The sequence below is a fragment of the Schistocerca americana genome, chromosome 6 (assembly GCF_021461395.2).
Source record: "Schistocerca americana isolate TAMUIC-IGC-003095 chromosome 6, iqSchAmer2.1, whole genome shotgun sequence".
Lineage (NCBI taxonomy): Eukaryota > Metazoa > Arthropoda > Insecta > Orthoptera > Acrididae > Schistocerca > Schistocerca americana.
Genome location: NC_060124.1, coordinates 138,520,401 through 138,543,598, shown reverse-complemented (window position 1 = coordinate 138,543,598; position 23,198 = coordinate 138,520,401). Strand labels below are relative to the sequence as shown.

The 23,198-nt window shown below is 39.7% G+C and overlaps 1 protein-coding gene across 1 annotated transcript in view; it reads right to left on the bottom strand.

The window, feature by feature from the left end:
• The window catches only part of LOC124619491 (exportin-2), a 166,182-nt gene that overhangs the window by 1,450 nt on the left and 141,534 nt on the right, over window positions 1–23,198 (bottom strand). The window contains exons 16-18 of the mRNA XM_047145904.1: window positions 11,596–11,693; window positions 11,352–11,519; window positions 6,361–6,507 (exon numbers count right to left, since the gene is read on the bottom strand). Of these exons, the coding sequence (XP_047001860.1) occupies window positions 6,361–6,507; window positions 11,352–11,519; window positions 11,596–11,693 (413 nt within the window). The remainder of the gene's footprint in view (window positions 1–6,360; window positions 6,508–11,351; window positions 11,520–11,595; window positions 11,694–23,198) is intronic.

Genomic DNA, 23,198 nt, shown 5'->3' with positions numbered 1-23,198 from the left:
CATGATGCCAAAAACAAGAAGTTTAAAGTAAATAGTTTATCTTCCAAAATGGTCAAGTATTGCACAGGATTATTCAGGGGAAATGTATAAATACTGCCTTCTCAAATTACGAATAGTGAAACTTTTAAAAATAAACTACCACTAACCAAAGGACAAACACTGTGTTCAAAAAATATGGGCACCATTTCATACAGCAATACTGCTGTGCTGTTAAACAACACATAGACTGAATGAATTTTCAATGTGGAGTGGAGAGTGCACTGATACGAAACTTCCTGTCAGATTAAAACTGTGTGCTGAACTGGGGCTTGAACTTAGAACATTGGCCTTGTGCAGGAAAGTGCTCTACAAAGTGGGCTACCTAAACCTAACTCACGACCTGTCCTCATAGTTTAAGTCCATAAGGTAGGAGGTGAAGTACTGGAGGAAGTAAAACTGCGATAACGGTTTGTGATTCATGCTTGGGTAGCTCAGTTGTCTGGGAAAGGCAAAGGTCATGAGTTCGAGTCTTGGTCTGGCAAAAATTTTTAATCTGTAAGGAAGTTTCAACAGATAGACATTTTGTGTACATGAATAATAGCACACTGTATTTGATTCCAATGGGGCAGTCTGTTATTGAAGAATGTCTAGCAAGTAGCATATAATGGCCGCCATTGATGTAAAGCCCATAGCGAATTCTGAAATTGGAGGCAATACATTCCCATCCTGTATCTCAAGGAGGGCAAACAGATTCTAGTTACTCTACATGCTAATGTGGCAGAGTTACAAAGCAGCTCTTGTCACTAGCTCACTGCCTTTTGCCAAAGACCTGCTTATATATCAGCAGCTGCAAATATCAATTTGACAAGGGTGCATGTGTTGTCCTCCTTCCCCCCTGTCCCGCTCCACCACACACACACACACACACACACACACACACACACACACACACACACACACACACACAGAGAGAGAGAGAGAGAGAGAGAGAGAGAGAGAGAGAGAGAGAGAGAGAGAGAATTTTCTGCAGCGTTGCCAGTATGCTGTATGTGTCTGTCCCACACCTAATGCTCCCAGCTGTTGCCTGCCCTTATAACTGGGAACACTAGGGTGGGTGCTACATTGGATCACTGTTTCTGCTTCTCTTTCTCCCCAATAGAACTTATTATACAGTTGATAAATTGTCACTGTCACTTCTTAATTTAATATTTATCCTGTTTGCTTTACACCACCCATAATGAACACTGTAGTAGCTAAGCAACCTCAACGTACCTCAACATAAAAATCCACATTAAATATTCTACACTCATCCTGGAGCTATAGGCAGATGTGGCAGAATGACGTTACTGGCTGGATTGTTACATGGTATACTGCTCCTTGCCATTGTGCACTTCCCCACCACCTGCCTTATGTGCATATCATTACAATTTAGGCTAGGTGATTTCAATAGTGACTCACTGACATTGGGGACAATTTTTCTGTGTTCTGCAATCTGAACAATTTTACATTTCTGAAAATTTACAGCAAGCTGCCAATCTTTGGGCAATGTAGAAATCTTATCAAGATCTTACTCTCAATATTTGTGCAACTTTTTTCAGATAGTACTACATTTCAGATAACTGCACCATGTGATAAAAGACTGGGGTTAGTATTAACATTAATAAACAAAATGAACAGCAAAGATTCCAACATACTTCCCTGGTGCACTTCTGAAGTTACTTCGGCATCTTTTAATCACTCTTCATCCAAGCTAATATGCCCTATCCTCCCTATCACGAAATCCTCAACATTACCGCTGCTAGCAAGGAGCGGAGGAGCAGATTATGTAAAGAAACACCAATAACCACAGAAGATGCTTTATAAATAAAAGCAAAATGCGTCTGGTGTTAGATCACAATCAGCTCAAGATGGATAACCTATAGTAACAGTCAACCTTCATTTGATACCCCATATTACCACAGCTGCTTTAATAAACACTGATGTGGTACCCGAGTAAAATGCTGGTGTTATTGTCACATACTCATTACTACTTGAAGTATGCATAAATTACTTCATGTGTGTACAAATACAAATTGCATAATTTATTCTGATTTCTATTAATTCTGCTTTTTTATTCAGATTCCCAATACAGGCCTCTGTTTTATGTTACTAATTCTGCCCTTGCTTCTGCAGTACCTGAGAATAGTATGTTTATATTATTATAATTACATTTTTCTACATTCATTTTGTTGCTAAAAACAAGAGTGTTCTCACTCAGAACTGGCCTGGAATATACTAGGAGTGATGTAGGGAAAAAGTTAATGATGAAGCTGGATATTACTGGTATGTTCCTCATGATTATAGTTACAACATTTTACAAAATGGGCATTGTGAAAAGCACCAAATTTTATAAACGTTAAAGACTACAAGTTCACAGAGAACATTTTATAAAACAAATCCATCACAAAAACTTTTTGGTGGCATTCAGTTACATGTAATAGCTATCACAAATATCTTTTGTACTGCTGACATTATGAATACTGCAAAATGTAAACTTTTACAGCCAGAAATGTCACAAGCTGTTCCAGGCTATTATGCCATGGTTGAATGGATTTCACATTTAAACCCAACATTTCACCCCCTTCCACAGAGGAAATTTTCTTGATGTGCTGGTTTTCAATAAAGAAGATGGTAGCCTAGGCCACACCTTCATCAAAAACTCACACACAGACTGTTACCTAACTGGGATTCAAGCAAAAAAGAGAGCTGACATGAAAATGTTGGCGGATAGAGCAAGGAACATCTGTGGACCAGAGCTGCTTGATGCAGAACTGAAACATCTCATGGAGTCTGCTCAAACATGGTTATTTGTCCACTGAAGTAAAAAGAGAGTTAAGATCACAGCGCATAAATCAAAGCAATGCACAAGTGCCTGTGAAATTAAAGGCTTTTCTGCCTTCCATTAAGGGCATTAACGACGGCATGGGGAAAAAATGGAACATCACATTGATCTAAAAACTCACCCAGAAGAGACAAAAATCACCTAAAATGGGCTAAGGATGCTCGCCAACCGCTACAGAAAACCGAAATTTATCAGATTCCACGTAGCTGTGGGGAGGTGTATGAAGGTACTACAAAAAGAATGGTCAAAAAACGATTAGAAGAGCACAAGGGCAATTGCAGAAAGAGGATACTGACAGAGCAACTCTTGTGGAACATGCTTAGCAGCCAGGAGACCACCACATTCTTTCAGATAGGACTCAACTACTGGCAGCCAAATGCAGATAAAATGAAAGGCTATACAGGAGGGCCACAGAGATTGTAAAATACCCCAGGAATTTCAATAGGAAGGAGGAGGGTGTGAAACTAAATGACATCTAGATTCTAGTGCTGAATACGATGTGTAACATCTTCCACTATTGGGTCATTGAAGTAGAAGACAGCAGTCAACAACGGCTATACGCACTCGGGTATTCAAGATGTGACATCACAACACTGCACAAAAGTGCATGTATACAGAATTTTGCTGCAGACAGTAGAGCGCCAAGGCATGAATCACTCAAAAAATCTACGTCCCCCTTTAATATGTCCTACGCAGATGGGTACAAAACAATCGATTTAAATGTGAAATCCTTTCAACTACAGCATAGTAGCCCAGAATATTTTATTAATTGTAATTATGAATACTGTATACACTACGGAGTCAGTGTTGCTGATGCGGCCAATTCCATTTGTTCTACAAGAAAATCAATGTCTGGAGGAGTTTATCAGCAGATACCAAAGTGAATGCCTATGGAAAATGAAGTCATCCAAGTATCACAATCGAATTAGGAAGAAAAGTGCTGACACTCGACTGATGGAAAAAAATCGAGATGCGTTCATGAACAGTACTAACTATAGAAAATTAATAACTTGAGGACAGATGGAATTCAAAAAGGTTAAGGAACAACTAAAAGCATTACTTCATCACTGGGGAACACAATTACAAAGGATCTTGAGTTGTTTGCCAGTCCAGTCTCAAATGGGTGTGTGTCACAAAACAGCCTGCCAGAATCCATACGGCTGCCTTTAGGGGTTTCTGAATGCAGAAATGATTACTCCCACCTATGTTCTCATCCCAAAACCTGTTTGTGTGCATTTTTTGGCTCCTAAGATGAACTTGCCTCAGGCTATGAAGCATTTCTTACTAACATTTACAAGCGAGCACACCATGAACCCTTTGTTAGACTTTCTCTCGTTCTGCAGTACATGAAAATTACTTTTTTCTTCCATTTGTTGGTTTTTTAAGTATGGACTTTTATGTAGTGTAAAGTATTGAATCTCATTAAGCATGTTGTATAGAGAAGCATTAAAGTAGAATATCAGCAGAACTATATCTGGATACTTTAACGTTCCGAATTTCATGGTATGCATACCATAAATTCAAGATATGAGAGTGCAAAATGCAAAAAGTGTTAATGGGTCCTGAAAGATTCAGACATAGGCCAAAGTGATGTTGATCCTGAGAGAGAGAAATATCAGTGTCTAGATCATCTAGTAACTAAATTTGAAACTAAAACTGGCTGTAGCATTTCTTCATTCAACTCATTCTTTAGATTCCATCAATAAGGAGATCCTTCAAGGATGTGGAACGAGTCAAGGTAGTTCATTAACTGGATACATGAAAGTCAATGAAAGGTAATCTGTATACAATATTGACAATTAACAATCATCATACTGCTTAATGCTATTCATCAAATTGCCAATTGAATTTAATCAACTAAATCAGTTGCAAAGTTGCTAATCTGGAGGAAGAAAACACTGTCTGCTTTCTCTGTTAAACTGAATTGTACACAGACACAGGTGGACACTGTTGTATAATCTGTTTATATCTTACAGAGTGATCTGTAGCTGACCGACGTGTGGTGCATTAGCTTTCGAGGTCTTGCTCCTTCTCTAGTTGAAGTATACACATACACTCACTCAACCACACAGATGGCCTGTGGCCACGGCGAAACTGCTGATTACCATGGCTGCTGCCTGGGCAGATGGTTGTGAGAAGGGGATAGTGGGATAATGTGAGGCAGGTCTTTCGACAGATGATTCACTGGCTGCAAAACAATATGAATGGAGTTCAATGGGTAGAGTGTATAAGAGGTAGAGAGAGGGAGGACTTGGTTATTTGTTATGCCCAAACAGAATGCCGTACAGTAACTGAAGTACAGTTGATACAAAACATGGCTGCTTTCACATACAGCCTTGTCTTTTACAGCGTAAGAAATACCTGTGAGTGGACTGTGGTAGGACATGATGGGTGGGTGTATGGGGCAGGTCTTGGACCTGAGCTGACCGCGAAAGAATGACCTAGGGGATGCAGGATTGGGAGCAGGACTGAAATCTGGATTGACAGTGATATTCTGCAGATAGGGTGTGCAGCAGAACACAATTTTGGGAGATGTGGATAGGAATTTGGGGATGATGCCCCTCATCTCAGGCCATATGAGAGGGAATCAAAGCCCTCAACCTCCGTTAGTCAATGTTCTCACCCATCCAGCCCCTTCCCTGTTCCCATTCCAGCACATCGCAGCCGTCATTCCACCATTACACCCAGTCTTTTTATTTCTCTCATTTTCTGCTACTTTGTGCCCCCTCCCCACCTCTCCCCTGCCCTCCATCTAACAAACAGCACTACACTGTCTGCCACCACCACCACCACCACCACCACCACCACCACCACCACTATACTATCCCTCCCCCTCCCCATTCCAGCCTCCTCCTTACCCCCACCCAGTCGCCGCCGCTCCCATCATGCACTGATGCTGCGGCTCGCAGTGTGGTTTCAGTTGCCTGCAGAGTGTGTGTGTGTGTCATCAACAAAGGCCTTAATGGCCGAAAGCTTTATTTGTGACAGTCTTTTTGTTGTGTCTATCTGCAACACAGCATCTCCACTATATGGTGAGTAGCAACTTTCCTTTTCGTAATATTGTTACATTCCATCCTGGATTTTCCATTGTTTGATGTTAACAAACTCTGATCCTTTCAACTTATCCAGGTCCCATATCCTTAATTTCCCATCTTTTTGCAATTTCTTTAGTTTAAATCTACTGTTCATAGCCCATAAATTGTGGTCAGTGTCGACATCAGCCCCTAGAAATGTCTTACAATTTAAAACCTGCTTTCAAAATCTCTGCCTTACTATCATATAGTCTTCCTGAAACCTTAAGGTGTCCCCAGGTCTTTTCCACATATACAATCTCCTTTCATGATCGTAAACCAAGTGTTAGTGATGACTAAATTATGCTCTCTGCAAAATTCTACCAGGCGGCTTTCTCTTTCATCCCTTTCTGCCATTCCATATTTCCACAACAGTCTATAGATGTAAATCAATCAACAGAGTTGATATCAATTTCATGGAATACTTACCAAAACTGTGAATAAGGTCCATTAACAAGTTCTGGACTTTCACACAAGAGTTTTGTAACACCCACTGCTGCAATTTTCCTTTCATTATTTCCAGAGATTTTTTGAAGATCAGGAATAAAAAGACGTTCTAACACCATGCCAAACATTCTGCAATCAAAGTATAAAATTAATGAAGTACAACTACGCACAAAGATGTTCTAAAGGACACACAAGAAGTCCTACAAATGTGTTTCATTATCATTCACTTTTTATATGTTTTAATTATTGAGTGTCAGATTTTGCTGAAATGATTCATGACAGAACATTACATAAACTGCAGCATGGACATGTCTGTATTAGAAAGTGTTCATCATTTAAAATAAGATTAATGAAGCTATGAAGAGATAGTCTTTCTCAGTTTTAACAATGTTGACATAACTACCACATCTACATCTAGTTGAACCCGGGAGGGGGGGGGCACGTGTGGTGAAACGGGCATCTACATTATGTATGTCATGTTGTATGCTCTGCAACAGGAGATTGTGTGTTGCCTGTACACACACACTGTCTGTTTCCATTCATACCAACTGATAACTTGGTGGTAAGCATACCAATGTAGAATGCAGGATCACGTTTAAATAACATGCTGGTACACCACATGCGTTGTTCCACAGTTGGCTCTCCCTTTGATGGAGTAAATTTCACAAATTAAATGAATGGTACACATGGTGGTAGCAGGATGCATAGGCTAAGTTTACAGTGGGGACAGTCACAAGAGTACGAGCCATAGGGTAAAATTTGGGTGCAGAAGAAGCACAGGGTCTGATGAGGATATTGTGGAGATTTGGGGGAGGCAAGGGGATGATGACGAAATGCTGCAATAGGTGTAGTGGACAAAATGTCATACAGAATAGACCAAATTTCAGCAATGATTTTAGGAAGTCACAGCCTCATCAAAGTAGCTGACTAGCACATTCAATATCAGGATAGTACTGAGTGACAAAGGTGTACTCCTAAGCTGTTTTTTGGAGTGGCCACCAGTACCAGGATTTGATGTGACAGCCTGGGAAGACTGCTTTTAAACTAGGCTAGCTGGGTAATTACATCTGGCGAAGGCTGTGGTGAGAAAGGTGATGTACTGCTGTAAAGTGTCTACATCTGAACAAATATGTTTGCCTCGAACGCCTATGCTGTATAGGAGGGAACATTTGACATGGAAAGGACAACTACAGTCAAAATGTAAGTACTGTTGTTTGTTAGTAGTTTTAATAGCAACAGAAGTGTGTAGCTGACCTTTGGTGAGGTGAGTTCAACATCAAGGAACGTGACACGAGATTTGGAAAAGGGCCAATTGAAATTTAATTGGGAGAATTCATAAAATTTTAACAGTTCAGCCTCACTATGGTTCCATATAGCAAAGATGTCATTGATGAATATAAACCAAACCAAGAGCTGAAGGTTTATGGATCCCAGGAAAGCCCCTCTGAAGTTTTCGAATCACTAAATTTATCTCACGTGGTCCTATTCTAAATTCCATGCCACTTTTCTTGCTGTTTATCTCATGCTCATCAAGGTTCAAGGTGCAGGGTTCAGCTATCTACTTCTGTTTACATTAAACCTACCAATGAACAACAGTACTTAATTTTGACAGTTGTCAACCTTTCCATGCCTGTCTGTGAGAGCCTTGGTGAGACCTACAGAATACTGGGAAAGGGAGTTCTTGTCACTGCATATATACCATCCCTGGGTGCCAGGGCTGTGCAGGAGGGACTTTCTGGTGTGACAGGGATGGTAGCTGTCAAACTGGTGGTACTGTTGGTGGTTGGTGGAATTGTGGACAGAGGTGTGGATGTAGCCATAAGACAGGAAGACGTCAATGTCTACGAAGGTGGCACACTAGGCTGAAGTTTCAACTCTATTCAAAGGCCTCATCTTTAGCCTTCCACCCACATTTAACCATGTTGTAATTGTCAACAACCTACTCTCTTCTCCAAATCCCTGCAATGGAAACACTCCTTTACCACCACAACCCCTCCAACCAAAGCCAATCTAATTCCAACACTGAACCCCTACCTCTCCAAATTCATACCACCATCCAGCCATGATCCTTCCCCCTTCCATTTAACCACCCTGGTCACCTTCTTTACCTCCAACCTGGGCTCACCCTCCTTCCCCACGTCCGTTCCTAAGGACACCAACCTTTCCGCACAGGAAAGCACAGCCATATACAGTCTCAAAACAGATCCTGACTGAATCATTCCCCCTGCAGCAGTCAAAGGCTCCACTACTGTCCTGATAAGTTGCAGAAGGGCCCCTGCCAACTACCTGATTCGTCCATTAATAAATTCTGCCAGAGTGATCTCGTCTCAGCAGTCCAACATAATCTCCAATCTCTGCGTAAAGCCTTAGGACCTTCCCAGTGCCACCCCCTTGAATCCATTTCCCTTCTTGCTCCTACAACATCCCACACACTCACCTTCTACATGTTCTCAAAAATTCACAAATCCTACAATTCTGGACACCCCATTGCAGCTGGTTATTGTGCTTCCACTGAAAGGATTTTGCTTCTCATTGACAAATACCTTCAACCAATTGCCTGTAATCTAGCCTCCCACATCAAAGACACCAACCACTTCCTTTATTGACTCTCCACCATCCCCACCCTTTTACTGGTACTGGTCACTATTAATGTCACTTTCCTGTATACCAACATCCCTCATGCCAATGATCTGGCCGCAACTGAACACTATCATTGCCTACATCCTTCAGACACCAAACCCACTACCTCATTCAGGTAATTAACTATTTCCAAACACATTACTAAATTCTCCTTTGCTGGGAAGGTATACAAACAAATCTGCAGCACAGCCATGGGCACCCGCATGGCACTCTTCTATGCCAACCTATTTATGGGCCATCTAGAGGAAACCTTCCTAGATTCCCAAAACCCCAAACCCTTGGTCTGGTTCAGGTTAATTGACGATATTTTCATGATCAGCACTCAGGACCAAGAAAGCCTACCCTCACTCCTTCACGAACTCAACACCTTCTCTCCCATCCGCTTCACCTGATCCTCCTTAACCAAGAATTCAACCTTCCTAGACATTGACCAGCTCCTCACTCCTGCTGGCTCTAATTGCACCTCTGTCCACATAAACACAGCAATCAGCAACAGTACCTCCATTTTGATAGCTGCCGTTCCATCCACACCAAAAAATACCTCCCATACAGCCCCTCCACCCATGGACGGTGTATCTGTTGTGATGACAATTCACTTTACCATTGTTCTGAAGGTCTCATTGAGGGCGTCACAGACAGGCACTATCCCCTGGATCTAGTTCACAGATTTCCCATGCCATTTCACAACTGAACCACATCCTTCATCATCAGGGCTTTGATTATCTATGACCATGCTTTGAATGAGGGACTTCCTACCTATGTCACTCCCAATCCCAACCCCTTGCCACAGGGATCAAGGCCTGCACAATGCACCCACCCAGCACTTCGTATTCTAGTCCTTTCACAGGCTTGTCATACACCATCAAAGCCTGGGCCACTTGTGAAAGCAGCCATGTTGTACACTAACTCTGCTGCAACCATTGTACAGCTTTTTATACTTGTACGACTACCAACCATCTGTCCACCAGTATGAATGGCTGTCACCAAATGGTGGCAAAGATCAAAGTAGACCACTAGCCCACCTTGGGGTCCAACGTACATGCTTGATTCAATGGCTGCTTCGCAACCTGGGCCATCTGGGGCCTCCCCTTCACCATAAGCTTTTCTGAACTGTGCAGATGGGAGTTATCCTTACAACACACTCACCACATCCAAAATTATCCCAGCCGCAACCTATGGCAATCTACTGTCCACACACTTTCCACTCAGCAGTTTTCACCCTGTTGTCCTACCACCTCCTCCCTTTTCACACTGCCTCATCCTCCTTGTGTGCCACCTCTGCCAATGTACTCACATGTCCTTTCCCCTTCCCCATTGCTCTCCTTTTTCACTTCCTGGTTTTCCCCCAACACCCTACCTCCCAATGATGTGCCTGGCAGTCTCTAGTGCCTGCATCCCTGCCAGACAGTGCTCTTCTCCCCCCCCCCCCCCCTCCCCCCTCCCACCTGTACCCTTTTATCCCTCCCCTTAAGTCCAGATTGCTATTCATGTGACAGTCGCATTCCGGTCGGAGTTCCTGGTAGTGGCAGTCATGTGTGCATGAGGTTTGCTTGCTTGTGTGTATTTTCTTTGCTGGGGAAGGCTTTGGGCAAAAGCTATAATGTGTAACAGTCATCTGTGTCTGTGTGTGTGTGTGTGTGTGTGTGTGTGTGTGTGTGTGTGTGAAGGGGGTAGGTAGGGTGGGGGGTGGGGAGATGTTGTTGTTGTTGTTGTTGTTGTGGTGGTGGTGGTGGTGGTGGTCTTCAGTCCTGAGACTGATTTGATGCAGCAAAGAAATGGTTTGATGCGCAAAGAAATTACCTTAGAAATTTTCTGGAACAAGACCCAGAACTTTTTTTTTAGAACTAAGCTGTTTATCTTGTAGATGAGAATAATAACAATCCTGAAAGGACTCAGATAAAGCTACGGAAGTGTGCTGAGAAAAAGATAGGGAGCAGCAAATAGAATACAATAAGATGGAAAGAACATGATGATCTCGAGTTCAAAATCACTTGTGTTGTGAAAATAATAGTATATAAGCTGAAAGGAAGAATAACAATCCATGATCTCATTATAGCAACCCATAGAATGTGCACTAACATTTTACCAGTCTTGACAATTTGTTCAAGATCATTCATCTGGATGTAGTTACTATTAATGTTTCACATCATGTAATTAAATTACATCCAAAAGCTCACAACTTCTCATAATCCATACCTATCAGTCTATTTTACACATTAAAATTTCACGAGTACATAAGTTCTTTATCCTCATCTATACACAAAAGCTCACTTAGTAGTTTAGAGCCACAAAAAAGTAGAATTGTAAGAATTTTCAGATCATACAATACTTACTGTTGTTGTATGCCATCTATCATGCCTATAAGGCTTGCAGGTCCATACTGCAAACAGTACAGGCAGAAAAATACAAGAAGCCCCTTAATGAATTTGGTGGTTTTTGATGACGACAATCTTTGAAACAAAAGGACGAATACTTGTTTCATGTAGGGTGACAATGCGTCACTGTAAAGAGAAAACCTATTAGCATCCACAAAATCACAACATACAAAAGAGCTATTTATATAACTAATTTACTCACGTGGGCAGGTGCTCAATTAAAGATTGCATCAAGAAAAAGCCCTCATGATCATTTGCTTTAGATGCTATTAATTTTTGAAACACACCCAATAGACCACTCTGAAAAATGAAAATGTTATTCATCACAGTTTAATGAAGCCAATAGTAGGACAAAAATGGTTCAAATGGCTCTGAGCACTATGGGACTTAACTTCTGAGGTTATCAGTCCCCTAGTACTTAGAACTAATTAAACCTAACTAACCTAAGGACAGCACACACATCCACGCCCAAGGCAAGATTCGAACCTGTGACCATAGCGGTCGCACGGTTCCAGACTGTAGCGCCTAGAGCCGCTCAGCCACACCGGGCGGCAATAGTAGGACATAAGTCCTTATGCATCAAAAGTGAAACTTAAGTTGACTGAACAAATGTAGCATATTCAAAATTCTCATTGTGGGAACAGAAGGGGAAAAGAATATATAACACAAAATAATGTTGCCTAAGAACAGTAATGCTAGGTAAAAGGAAGTAAAAGACATTCTCTTCAGCCACACTTTCCTTCTCAATCACAAGAAGAAACATGTGGTTCAATAAGTTAGGCCGGCCAACAAACCTGCCTGGCAGCCAGACATATCAAGAAAAAGAAAGCTGTGGCATCACAACCTAGGACTGCCTGCTATATCATTTATTGTACATCTAACAGTTGACAAATGGGACCTCCACCTCCTTGATATTAATACTGGCTATCAATTTAAAATTTAAGTATTTTATTTACATTTTTGTCACTGTGCCTATAGGTTATAAACAGTTCTGGTGGTTGGTATTTCCTATTAAGTAGTAATGTTTTGAACTGTACTTACAGGTTGCGTAGAGAGTTTCTTACATATTACGCTCCTGTTGCATTTTTGGTGTTGTTCTTCTTCCTATGAGCGCCAATTTGCTGTTTTTCCACATTCCACAGCACTATGCACTGAACGTTTGTTTTTATGCAATGTTTTGGTTTCTGTTGCCGACTGTCAAATGTTTTTGCCAAAGATCGAATATTACTGCCAAACTTATGAGTGTAACTATTGAAGTATCTGTGGTCTGTTCGTGTATGCATTTGTGTGTGTGTGTGTGTGTGTGTGTGTGTTTTTTGGTGTGGTATTAATTTTATTTTATTTTATTGTATTTATTTATTTTTGTTTTTGTCCTGTGTATGTGTGTGTGTGTGTGTTTTGGTGTGATATATACTTTTTTGTGCTGTGTGTGTGTGTGTCTGTCTGTATTTTGGTTTTTGGTGTTACGTTGTTTTTTTTTTTTTTTTGTTTTGAGGGGGGCGGGGTCTGTGTGTGTGTGTGTGTGTGTGTGTGTGTGTGTGTGTGTGTCTGTATTTTGTGTATATATATATATATATATATATATATATATATATATATATATATATATAATTTTTTTTAAGTTATCATATCCTTTATTAAGTGTAGTAGGGAGCCTGTGCTGATGTGTGTTTGTTCATTTATCACATGTTTGTTTTCTGCTATGGCTTTCTGGATGTGGAAGTTTTCTTGCATTTGTATAAGATGTTTGTCATGGTTGCTTATTCTCATTATTTTCATTTCTTGTTCCATGTTTGTAGGATGATGGTTGTAGTGTTTTAAATGCTCTGCAAATGTGGAATGGTTTGTTTCATACTTCCAACATCTGATATGTTCTTTGTATCTGGTTTCAAAATTCCTGCATGTCATGCCTATGTATACTGCATCACAACTTTGACATTCAAGTTTATATATTCCTGATTGTTGGAATTTGTCCCTCTTGGTAGCTGGCTGGCTTAGGTGTGATTGAAGGGTTTGCCCAGGCTTATATGCTATTTTGAAGCCCTGTCTCTTTAGGATGTTTGCAACTCTGTGTGTTAGTTTATGTGTGTAGGTCATGGTGTACCATCTGGTTCTTTTCTGTGTGATGTTGTCATTGTGTGTGTGTGTTGAGTGTGTTTGTAAGTTTTCAGCTTGTGAGTTCTTTTGTATTGTGGAAATGTTGTGTTTGTTTTTTATTTGTGTTTTTATTTTTTGATTGAGCCTGTGTACCACATGTGTGTCATACCCGTTGTTCCTAGCTATTTGTATGATCGTGTTCATTTCTTGTTCATAGTTTCTCTTGCTGAGTGGGATTCTGTTTAATCTATGTAACATGTGTCTTAGTGCTGCAAGTTTCTGGCTTTGGGGGTGGTTGGATGTGGAATGTATTATTGTGTCCGTGGCTGTTGGTTTTCTAAAGATGTTAAATGTATGTTTTCCATTTTCTTTTTTAATTGTAAAGTCAAGAAAATTTATTTGATTTTCTTTTTCTTTTTCAAGTGTGAATTTTATGTTCTTATGAGCTTTGTTTAATTCTGAATGGAGTTCTTCTATTTTTTCACTTGGTTCGTCTACCAGACAAATAATGTCATCCACGTATCTGTACCAATATATGATTTTGAAACTTTCATTTGTGGTTATCTTATCAAATATCTGATTTTCAAGGTGACTGATGAAAATGTTTGCTAGTGTTCCTGATATTGGGGATCCCATGGGCAGTCCATCAGTTTGTAGATAATATTCTTCCTCAAACTGAAAGTAGTTTTGTTCAGTTGTCAGTCTGAGCATATCTGTTATTTCTTTTATTGCGTCTGTGGTGAGGTTGCTGTGGGATGAGAGATTTTGTTCTATGATTTCTATTGTTTCTGTGATAGGGATGGAGGTATACATATTTTCTATATCGAATGAAATCAGTGATGCTGTGTGTGGTACCTGTATGTTCTGTATGTTTTCTATTAGGTTTCCTGTGTTTATCACTGTTCTGTTGTTTTCTACTTTATAGTGTTTTGTAACTAACTTTTGGAGGTGTTTGGCTATGCGGTATGTTGGGGCTTTCTTGAAGTTGATAACAGGTCTCATTGGCATTCCGTCTTTATGTACTTTCGGTTGACTGCGGAGTGTTTGTGCTTGTGGGTTTTTCTGTGTTAAGTAGTATATCTGTTTGTCTGTGAGTGTGTGTTCAATGTTTTTCAGTGTTCGTTTCACATTTGCCTGGAATCGTGTAGTTGGATCTGACTTCAGTTTTTGTATTGCGTTGGTGTTTATGTATTCCTTGGTTTTTGTGATGTATTGCTCTTTATCCATGAGTACTGTTACATTTCCCTTGTCTGCTCTTGTTATTAATATGTTGTTGTTTGTTAACTTTTGTTTTAACCTTTTCATAGTAGCTGCTTCTGTTTGGTTGTTCTTATTGTGTGTCTGCTGTGTTTGTTTTATTATGCCTTTTATTTCTTTTTTTACTAGTTCTCTTGTCAGTCCTATGTTTATTTCACAATTATTTTGTTGTTCTTCACGTGTAAGGATGTGTTCGGTTTCTACTATGAGATTTTCTATGTATTGATTGTTCACTTTGCTATTGGTGCAGTGTTTCAAACCTTTTTCCAAGAGCATTTTTTCGTTTTCGTGTAGTTCTGTCTCTGTTAGGTTAACTAAGCGTGGATGGAATGTGTGTTGGTGTTCATGTGGTTTCACATTTAAAATGTAAATGTGTTTTTGCGTCTTTTTTACTGTTAGTTTCATTATCTTGTGTTTATGTTTGTTTTGTAAATGTTTCATTGCTATGTATGTGCTGTGCTCAGTTTTTTCTACTAGTGCCATGAAAACTGCGGCGTTTCCTACTTTTTTTGCCAATTCTAGATGAGTCTCATAGAGCATCATGTTTAGGTGCTGTTTTTTCGAATAGAGCATCTTAATTTCATGTAGTAACCAATATCGTTCTGCAAATGATTTCGACTTTTGTGCCACTGTAGAACTGTTTTTAACCTTTACATTAATGTAACTTGGAATTAAATCGTTCTTTTTGCATGTTCTGTTGAATTTTATATGCTGTATCGTCTTATGGAGTCTCAGATGTATTTTCTTGAACCTGTTGTACACGTTGACAGGGAATGCTTGACCTACACACATAAACTAACACACAGACTCGCAAACATCATAAAGAGACAGGGCTTCAAAATAGCATATAAGCCTGGGCAAACCCTTCAATCACACCTAAGCCAGCCAGCTACCAAGAGGGACAAATTCCAACAATCAGGAATATATAAACTTGAATGTCAAAATTGTGATGCAGTATACATAGGCATGACATGCAGGAATTTTGAAACAAGATACAAAGAACATATCAGATGTTGGAAGTATGAAACAAACCATTCCACATTTGCAGAGCATTTAAAACACTACAACCATCATCCTACAAACATGGAACAAGAAATGAAAATAATGAGAATAAGCAACCATGACAAACATCTTATACAAATGCAAGAAAACTTCCACATCCAGAAAGCCATAGCAGAAAACAAACATGTGATAAATGAACAAACACACATCAGCACAGGCTCCCTACTACACTTAATAAAGGAAATGATAACTTAAAAAAAAATTATATATATATATATATATATATATAATAGAGGGAAACATTCCACGTGGGAAAAATATATCTAAAAAGAAGGTAAGTCTTTCCGCTCCCGGGATTGGAATGACCCCTTACCCTCTCCCTTAAAACCCATATCCTTTTGTCTTTCCTTCTCCTTCCCTCTTTCCTGACGAGGCAACCATTGGTTGCGAAAGCTAGAATTTTGTGTGTATGTTTGTGTTTGTTTGTGTGTCTATCGACCTGCCAGCTCTTTATATATATATATATATATATATATATATATATATATATATATATATATATATATATATATATATATATACACACACACACACACACACAGACCCCGCCCCCCCTCCAAAAAAAAAAAAAAAAAAAAAAAAACACGTAACACCAAAAACCAAAATACAGACACACACACACACACAGAGCACAAAAAAGTATATATCACACCAAAACACACACACACACACACATACACAGGACAAAAACAAAAATAAATAAATACAATAAAATAAAATAAAATTAATACCACACCAAAAAACACACACACACACACACACACACACACACACACACACAAACACACACACAAATGCATACACGAACAGACCACAGATACTTCAATAGTTACACTCATAAGTTTGGCAGTAATATTCGGTCTTTGGCAAAAACATTTGACAGTCGGCAACAGAAACCAAAACATTGCATAAAAACAAACGTTCAGTGCATAGTGCTGCGGAATGTGGAAAAACAGCAAATTGGCGCTCATAGGAAGAAGAACAACACCAAAAATGCAACAGGAGCGTAATATGTAAGAAACTCTCTACGCAACCTGTAACTACAGTTCAAAACATTACTACGTAATAGGAAATACCAACCACCAGAACTGTTTATAACCTATAGGCACAGTGACAAAAATGTAAATAAAATAGCTAACATATGTACATATTCCAGGCCACTGATGATGCCTTGCAGAAAATAAAGGCGAAACGCGTATGGCACCAAAATTGTGTTTTATTCAGTTGCTGTCAGACGGTCCATAAGTGAAATTTATCAATATACCGTAGTATTACGCGCAACTGAGGAGGACAGGACCACAAAAATTGAAGATGTTAAGTATTTTATTTTCTTTGTTATACATTACAGTCATTTTGTTTCAGGACACAAGATTTTCTGCATCATTTGTGTGCTGATTTAAGTACAGTTCTCTTTGACAATATGCCATGGAATGTTTAACTCAAAGAATACTGAGAACAATTTGCACTTGGTTACTTGGTTACATAACACACTGTAACACATTTCCCCTAAATACACACAAATAACTAATTGTTCTTATGTTTTCCTATGTACTTATATAAAATTTTTGCACACATTGTTTAATGTAATTTTCAAGTTAACTAGTAACTGTGAAGTTGAATTTTCATTCTGTTTCTTTTTCAACTTAAATTTGTAATAACAGAAATGTATGGATACCCCAAAGAAATTACTACTGTAAAACATTATATAGAATTGCACCCTTGTTAAGATCAATTTTGAATTAACTGTGAAATAGGAAGCACTGATGATGCAGAGGGTGCAGCAAATTAGCTTGTGCACCAGAATGTTCAAGTTGGAGCAGTTGTAGTTGGTCTATGGAGCCAGAACATTTAATCTCCGAAGTCTGTTGTGGACTTTGTATGGAGTGAGTCATACACTTATTGTGGATGACTGAGCCAGTGCTCTGTGATAATCATTTCGGATATAAAATCCATCTGTATAGGTTTTGTATGAGTACAGTGATCGAATGGACAGTAGTGTGAATGGTGTGCATGATTTGTGATGTAAGGTGAGAAGAATAAAGAGCTATAGAATTGTGGAGATTTCCTGGGTAATCATATTCAATTGTGGTACTGCTGATCACTCCAAAAAAACTACTTAGGAGTTTAGGAGTGCACCTTTGTTACTCAGCACTATCCTGGTCTTGAATGTTTTAATCAGTTACTTCGACAAGGTTATGACCGATACGTCCTGGCAGATTAAAACTGTTTGCTAAACCGAGACTCGAACTTGGAACTTTTGCCTTTCATGGTCAAGTGCCCAGCCACTGAGCTACCCAAGCACAACTCATGATCTGTCCTCACGGCTTTACTTCTTCAAGTACCTTATCTCCTATCTTCCAAATTTCACAGATGCTCTCCTACAAAACTTACAAGACTACCACTCCAGGAAGAAAGTGTCTTGCAGAGAAATGGCTTAGCCACAGCCTGTGGAATGTCTCCAGAATTAAATTTTCACTCTGCAGTGGAGCATTCACAGATATTAAATTTCCTGGCAGATTAAAATTGTGTATGAGACCAAAGACTCAAACTCAGTATGATTGCCTTTTGCAGGCAAGTGCTCTACTGACTGAGCTACCCAATCACAACTAATGAGTCATCCTCTCAGATTTACTTTTGCCAGTACCTTGTCTTCTACCTTCCAAACTTGCCCACAAAATGCAAATGTCCCTAGTCAAGACTTGGTCTAGCACACAATTTTAATCTGCCAGGAGGTTTCAAATCAATGCACACTCTACTGCGGTGAGAAAATTTCATTCTGGAATGCTATGACTTCCCAAAATCATGCCCTGAAATGCAGTGCATTCTATATGACATTTTGCCCACCACATCTGAAATAGCTTTTAGTCAATCATCCCACCCACCCAGCATCTTCGATATATTGTCAGAACTTATGCTCTTTCTGCAGCCATTTTCCTACTCTATGGCTACTATCTACGTGACTGTCCTCACTTGACCTATGCACCGTCCTACCAGCACCAACACCCACTCTGTAACTGGTAAAATATATACTATCAAAGGGAGAGCCACTTGTAAAAAGGCACTCGTCACTTGCTGTCATGTAAACATTGTTTGGCCTTTTACACTGGAATGATTACCACCAAACTATCAGGGTGAATGGGCACAGGCAGAGTGTGTATACTGGTAACACACAATATCCTGTTGCAGAGCACACTTTATAATGCGACAGTTGTGACTTTGGTTCCTGTTTCACTTGCCACCTGGATTCTACCTCCTGACATCAGTTTCTCAGAACTTTGTAGGTAACAACTGGCATTACAACTTGTGCTTAGTTCTCGACACCCACCTGGCCTACATTTACATTAGTTTCTGTACTCTCAGCATTTCTTTTCAGTAACAAAAACTCCCTTCTCTCCCTTTTATTTTTCTATATCTTTTATTTTATTTTTATTTTTTATTTTTTTGCGATCTGTCTATTTTTCCCCATCCCTCTTACCTGTCTATCTGGTATAATACACTTATCTTTCCACTCTTATTGACTCTTGCATGGTCTTTATTCAATACTCTGTCTTGTTTATCATCCTATCCTCCACCATTAAGATCTCAGGTTTTCAGATCTTATCCAGTGCAGGCAGGCACCAACAGTCAGTCTTCCTATTTCATACCACCTAGAAAGTTTGACCTGACTCAGATTCTGGGCGACTTTTCCGTAATTCTCCCCATTTCATTCATCCCTCTTCCCTTCCCTTCAACCCTTCTGCCAGAAGAAGAAGCCACTGACTCCAAAGGTTTGTACATTTCCATATCTTTCATTTGTGTTTTATACTGCCACTGCTTGGTGATGAGATTTTTTTATCTATATACACTATATTATATTTTCAAGCATGTATTGTTTTGATTGTTCATGAAACATGGTTTACAATTCAACTTTCATTAATTTGATGAAATATGCCTCATCAATTACAAACTATCCTGTTAACACCAGTACTGCCTACAGTATTTGTGTTAGCGAGTTTGAGATTAGTTTCAAATGCTCTGTTTAGACTGGTGTAATTACAATGTGACAATATTTTTGCTAGAAACAACGGACATAGGAATTATCTGTTTCAATACATTTGCATTATATTCAGAGAGCCAGTGCACTTAAGTGAACTCCACGCAAAGCTACTCAGATAGTATTTTCAATTGTGCAAATTTTTATGCTTACAGTGAAGGTGAGGAAAAAGTTAATGTATGTTTTGAGGTGGTTACATTATTTTAATAATTGGTAAAATAAATATACAGTAACCACTATCACCAAGTTAAAGCACAAGAAATAATTTAGTACACATAACTGAGTTAACTGAGATTTGAAGAATGGATTAGCTCTGCTACTTTAACCTTAGAGACATACATACACTACTACTAACACACAGTCAGGATCACCATATTTCAATAATAAGCTTTTATGCCATTTTAGTTCAACAGAACTTTCAGAAAGGTTGAATAATGGTAAGTACTCCTCCTGTCTTGGCCAGGTACTGCCACAAACTTTGCTGAAGTAGAAGAAAAATGAACAGGAAGGAAGTGACTTTTTTTTAATGGCCATGGTTCAGTGTGTCATTGTCTTCAGAAACACTTATTGTTTCAGAGAGTAGCAGGTTAAGTACTGCACAAAAGATACACATCTTCATTATTATTTCTCTCTGTAATCTGAACTGATTAACTGCACTTACTTTCTTGAGTAAAATGGTGTGATTAAAACAAATTACTGCAAGTAATTAAGTGAATCAAATGCACAATACTAACTGCCTGGATAGACATGAGTAGTTATTGGCATTGCAAGTAAAAATAGTTTATGGAGAGTTAGAAGTGAGGTTGCTTGCCGCATTACTGTGATAGCACAATGTAACGAAAAGAGAGGTCATTCCAGTTGATCCCCAACAGGAACACTTCGTCAAATAACATTACTTACACACAGGCAGAGCGAGCGAGCGAGTGAGCGAGAGAGAGAGAGAGAGAGAGAGAGAGAGAGAGAGAGAGAGAGAGAGAGAGAGAGAGAGAAGGCCTGTTTAGAACACACATTAAAAGAAGAAATAACTAATGAATATGTGCCTCACAGATTTTCTCCACATATCTTTACTAATCACTTAGAGCAGCAGTGCCTCACAACTACCACTTATTAGATTTAATCTTTCACTCATCAGATGAGTGTGGGTGATGTGAAACTGCCCAACATATTAGACTTACGTGCCAGCATGTTTAATTCTCAGCACAGTGGAGGATAAATTCTGGGAACAGACCCTAGGCTGTGGTTAAATGTTTCTATGTGATAACTTTTTTTTCTAAGAGTGCACGTCCAGGAAAGTTTGCGCAATAGCCTTTGATCACTTTCAAAGGTAGGAGAGGAGAACTGGAAGATTAATGCTGTCAAGTGTCACACCTAGATAGATGAAATAATAAGAGCCTTGATCATGAAAGCAGAAGTCCAGGTAAGATACCTGGATCTGCACATAATTTTAAACCACTGAGATGTTTCTACATCTACATCTACATTTATACTCAACAAGCCACCCAACGGTGTGTGGCGGAGGGCACTTTACGTGCCACTGTCATTACTTCCCTTTCCTGTTCCAGTCGCGTATGGTTCGCGGGAAGAACGACTGTCTGAAAGCCTCCGTGCGCGCTCGTATCTCTCTAATTTTACATTCGTGATCTCCTCGGGAGGTATAAGTAGGGGGAAGCAATATATTCGACACCTCATCCAGAAACGCACCCTCTCGAAACCTGGCGAGCAAGCTAAACCGCGATGCAGAGCGCCTCTCTTGCAGAGTCTGCCACTTGAGTTTGTTAAACATCTCCGTAACGCTATCACGGTTACCAAATAACCCTGTGACGAAACGCGCCGGTCTTCTTTGGATCTTCTCTATCTCCTCCGTCAACCCGATCTGGTACGGATCCCACACTGATGAGCAATACTCAAGCATAGGTCGAACGAGTGTTTTGTAAGCCACCTCCTTTGTTGATGGACTACATTTTCTAAGGACTCTCCCAATGAACCTCAACCTGGTACCCGCCTTACCAACAATTAATTTTATATGATCATTCCACTTCAAATCGTTCCGCATGCATACTCCCAGATATTTTACAGAAGTAACTGCTACCAGTGTTTGTTCCGGTATCATATAATCATACAATAAAGGATCCTCCTTTCTATGTATTCGCAATACATTACATTTGTCTCATATTGACTAAAGAAACCAATTTAATACTATACAAAAAAGAAAAATTGCTTAAGAAAACCATAAAATCATGAAGGCAAAATGAATGGCCTCTTCATCAGTTATGAAACCGAAATAGGTTGGGGAAGGAGAGAAAGGATGGGCAGGTCATTAGGCCCTTAGGTTGAGTGAGATTCACCAGCTGGGTATTTAGAATTTCCCCCCTCTAAAGGTAGGTACTGTCATTTATAATGTGTACCACAGGCTGTTCCAACGTTACCCCCTGCATTGATGACCACGAACACCTACCATCTTACCCGTGGGTCAACGCCAGGCGGCCCTACTCCACCACACACACACACACACACACACACACACACACACACACACAAACACACACTTTGTTCCATCATGCACGCAAGCCACTGCCCACCTCTGCCACCAGGCACCTGGCCAAGGCCTATGACCATGCAAGCTACAACCTGACTGACCGACTGCCAAGTGTAAGCCTCTGCCAGGCACTTGAGTGCGATCTGAAGAGTAGCCTTACAGATGCAGAAGCTTGCCTACTTCTGCCCACAGGCACCCAGCTGCCCATACTTGGACACCTAAGCTGGAAGAGCATGGTACAATATGGCTATGGATGCATGTTACTATACCTAATATGACTCCTATATACTCTTGATAGTTTCAAAAATGGGCTGGCCAAGTGTTCTGAGGGGTTTGTGTTAAAGCCCAAGCATAAAATAAATGTTCCATTTCACCACCAATGAACTGCGGTTTCCAGGTCACCTTTTGCAATACATGTAGCTCACGTTTGTTTCAAAATGCATACTTTACTTGGCAGAAATGAACATCAAAAATGGAATCAAACAAATCGAAATTTGTAACTTAATTCCACACTCTGCAATAGCACTGAGACATTTGATGCCTCTGAAGTACACATTTATTTACTTGATTCCATGTTTCGCACTAAATTTCACTTAGCGTTTCTTTAAGACACAATTAACATCATATGTTCTTGAAATAAACATAAAAAAGGTTATTATGTGTGCTTTAAAACACAATCAAATCATTCTGCATAATTACTGATTGTTGCTAAATTAATTAAATGGTTACTTACTATGGTACAAATCACAACAACAACGTTATGCTATGTTACTACTGTATGAGACAACTACTTCAGTTCACCCATCATCAGCAGTCACAC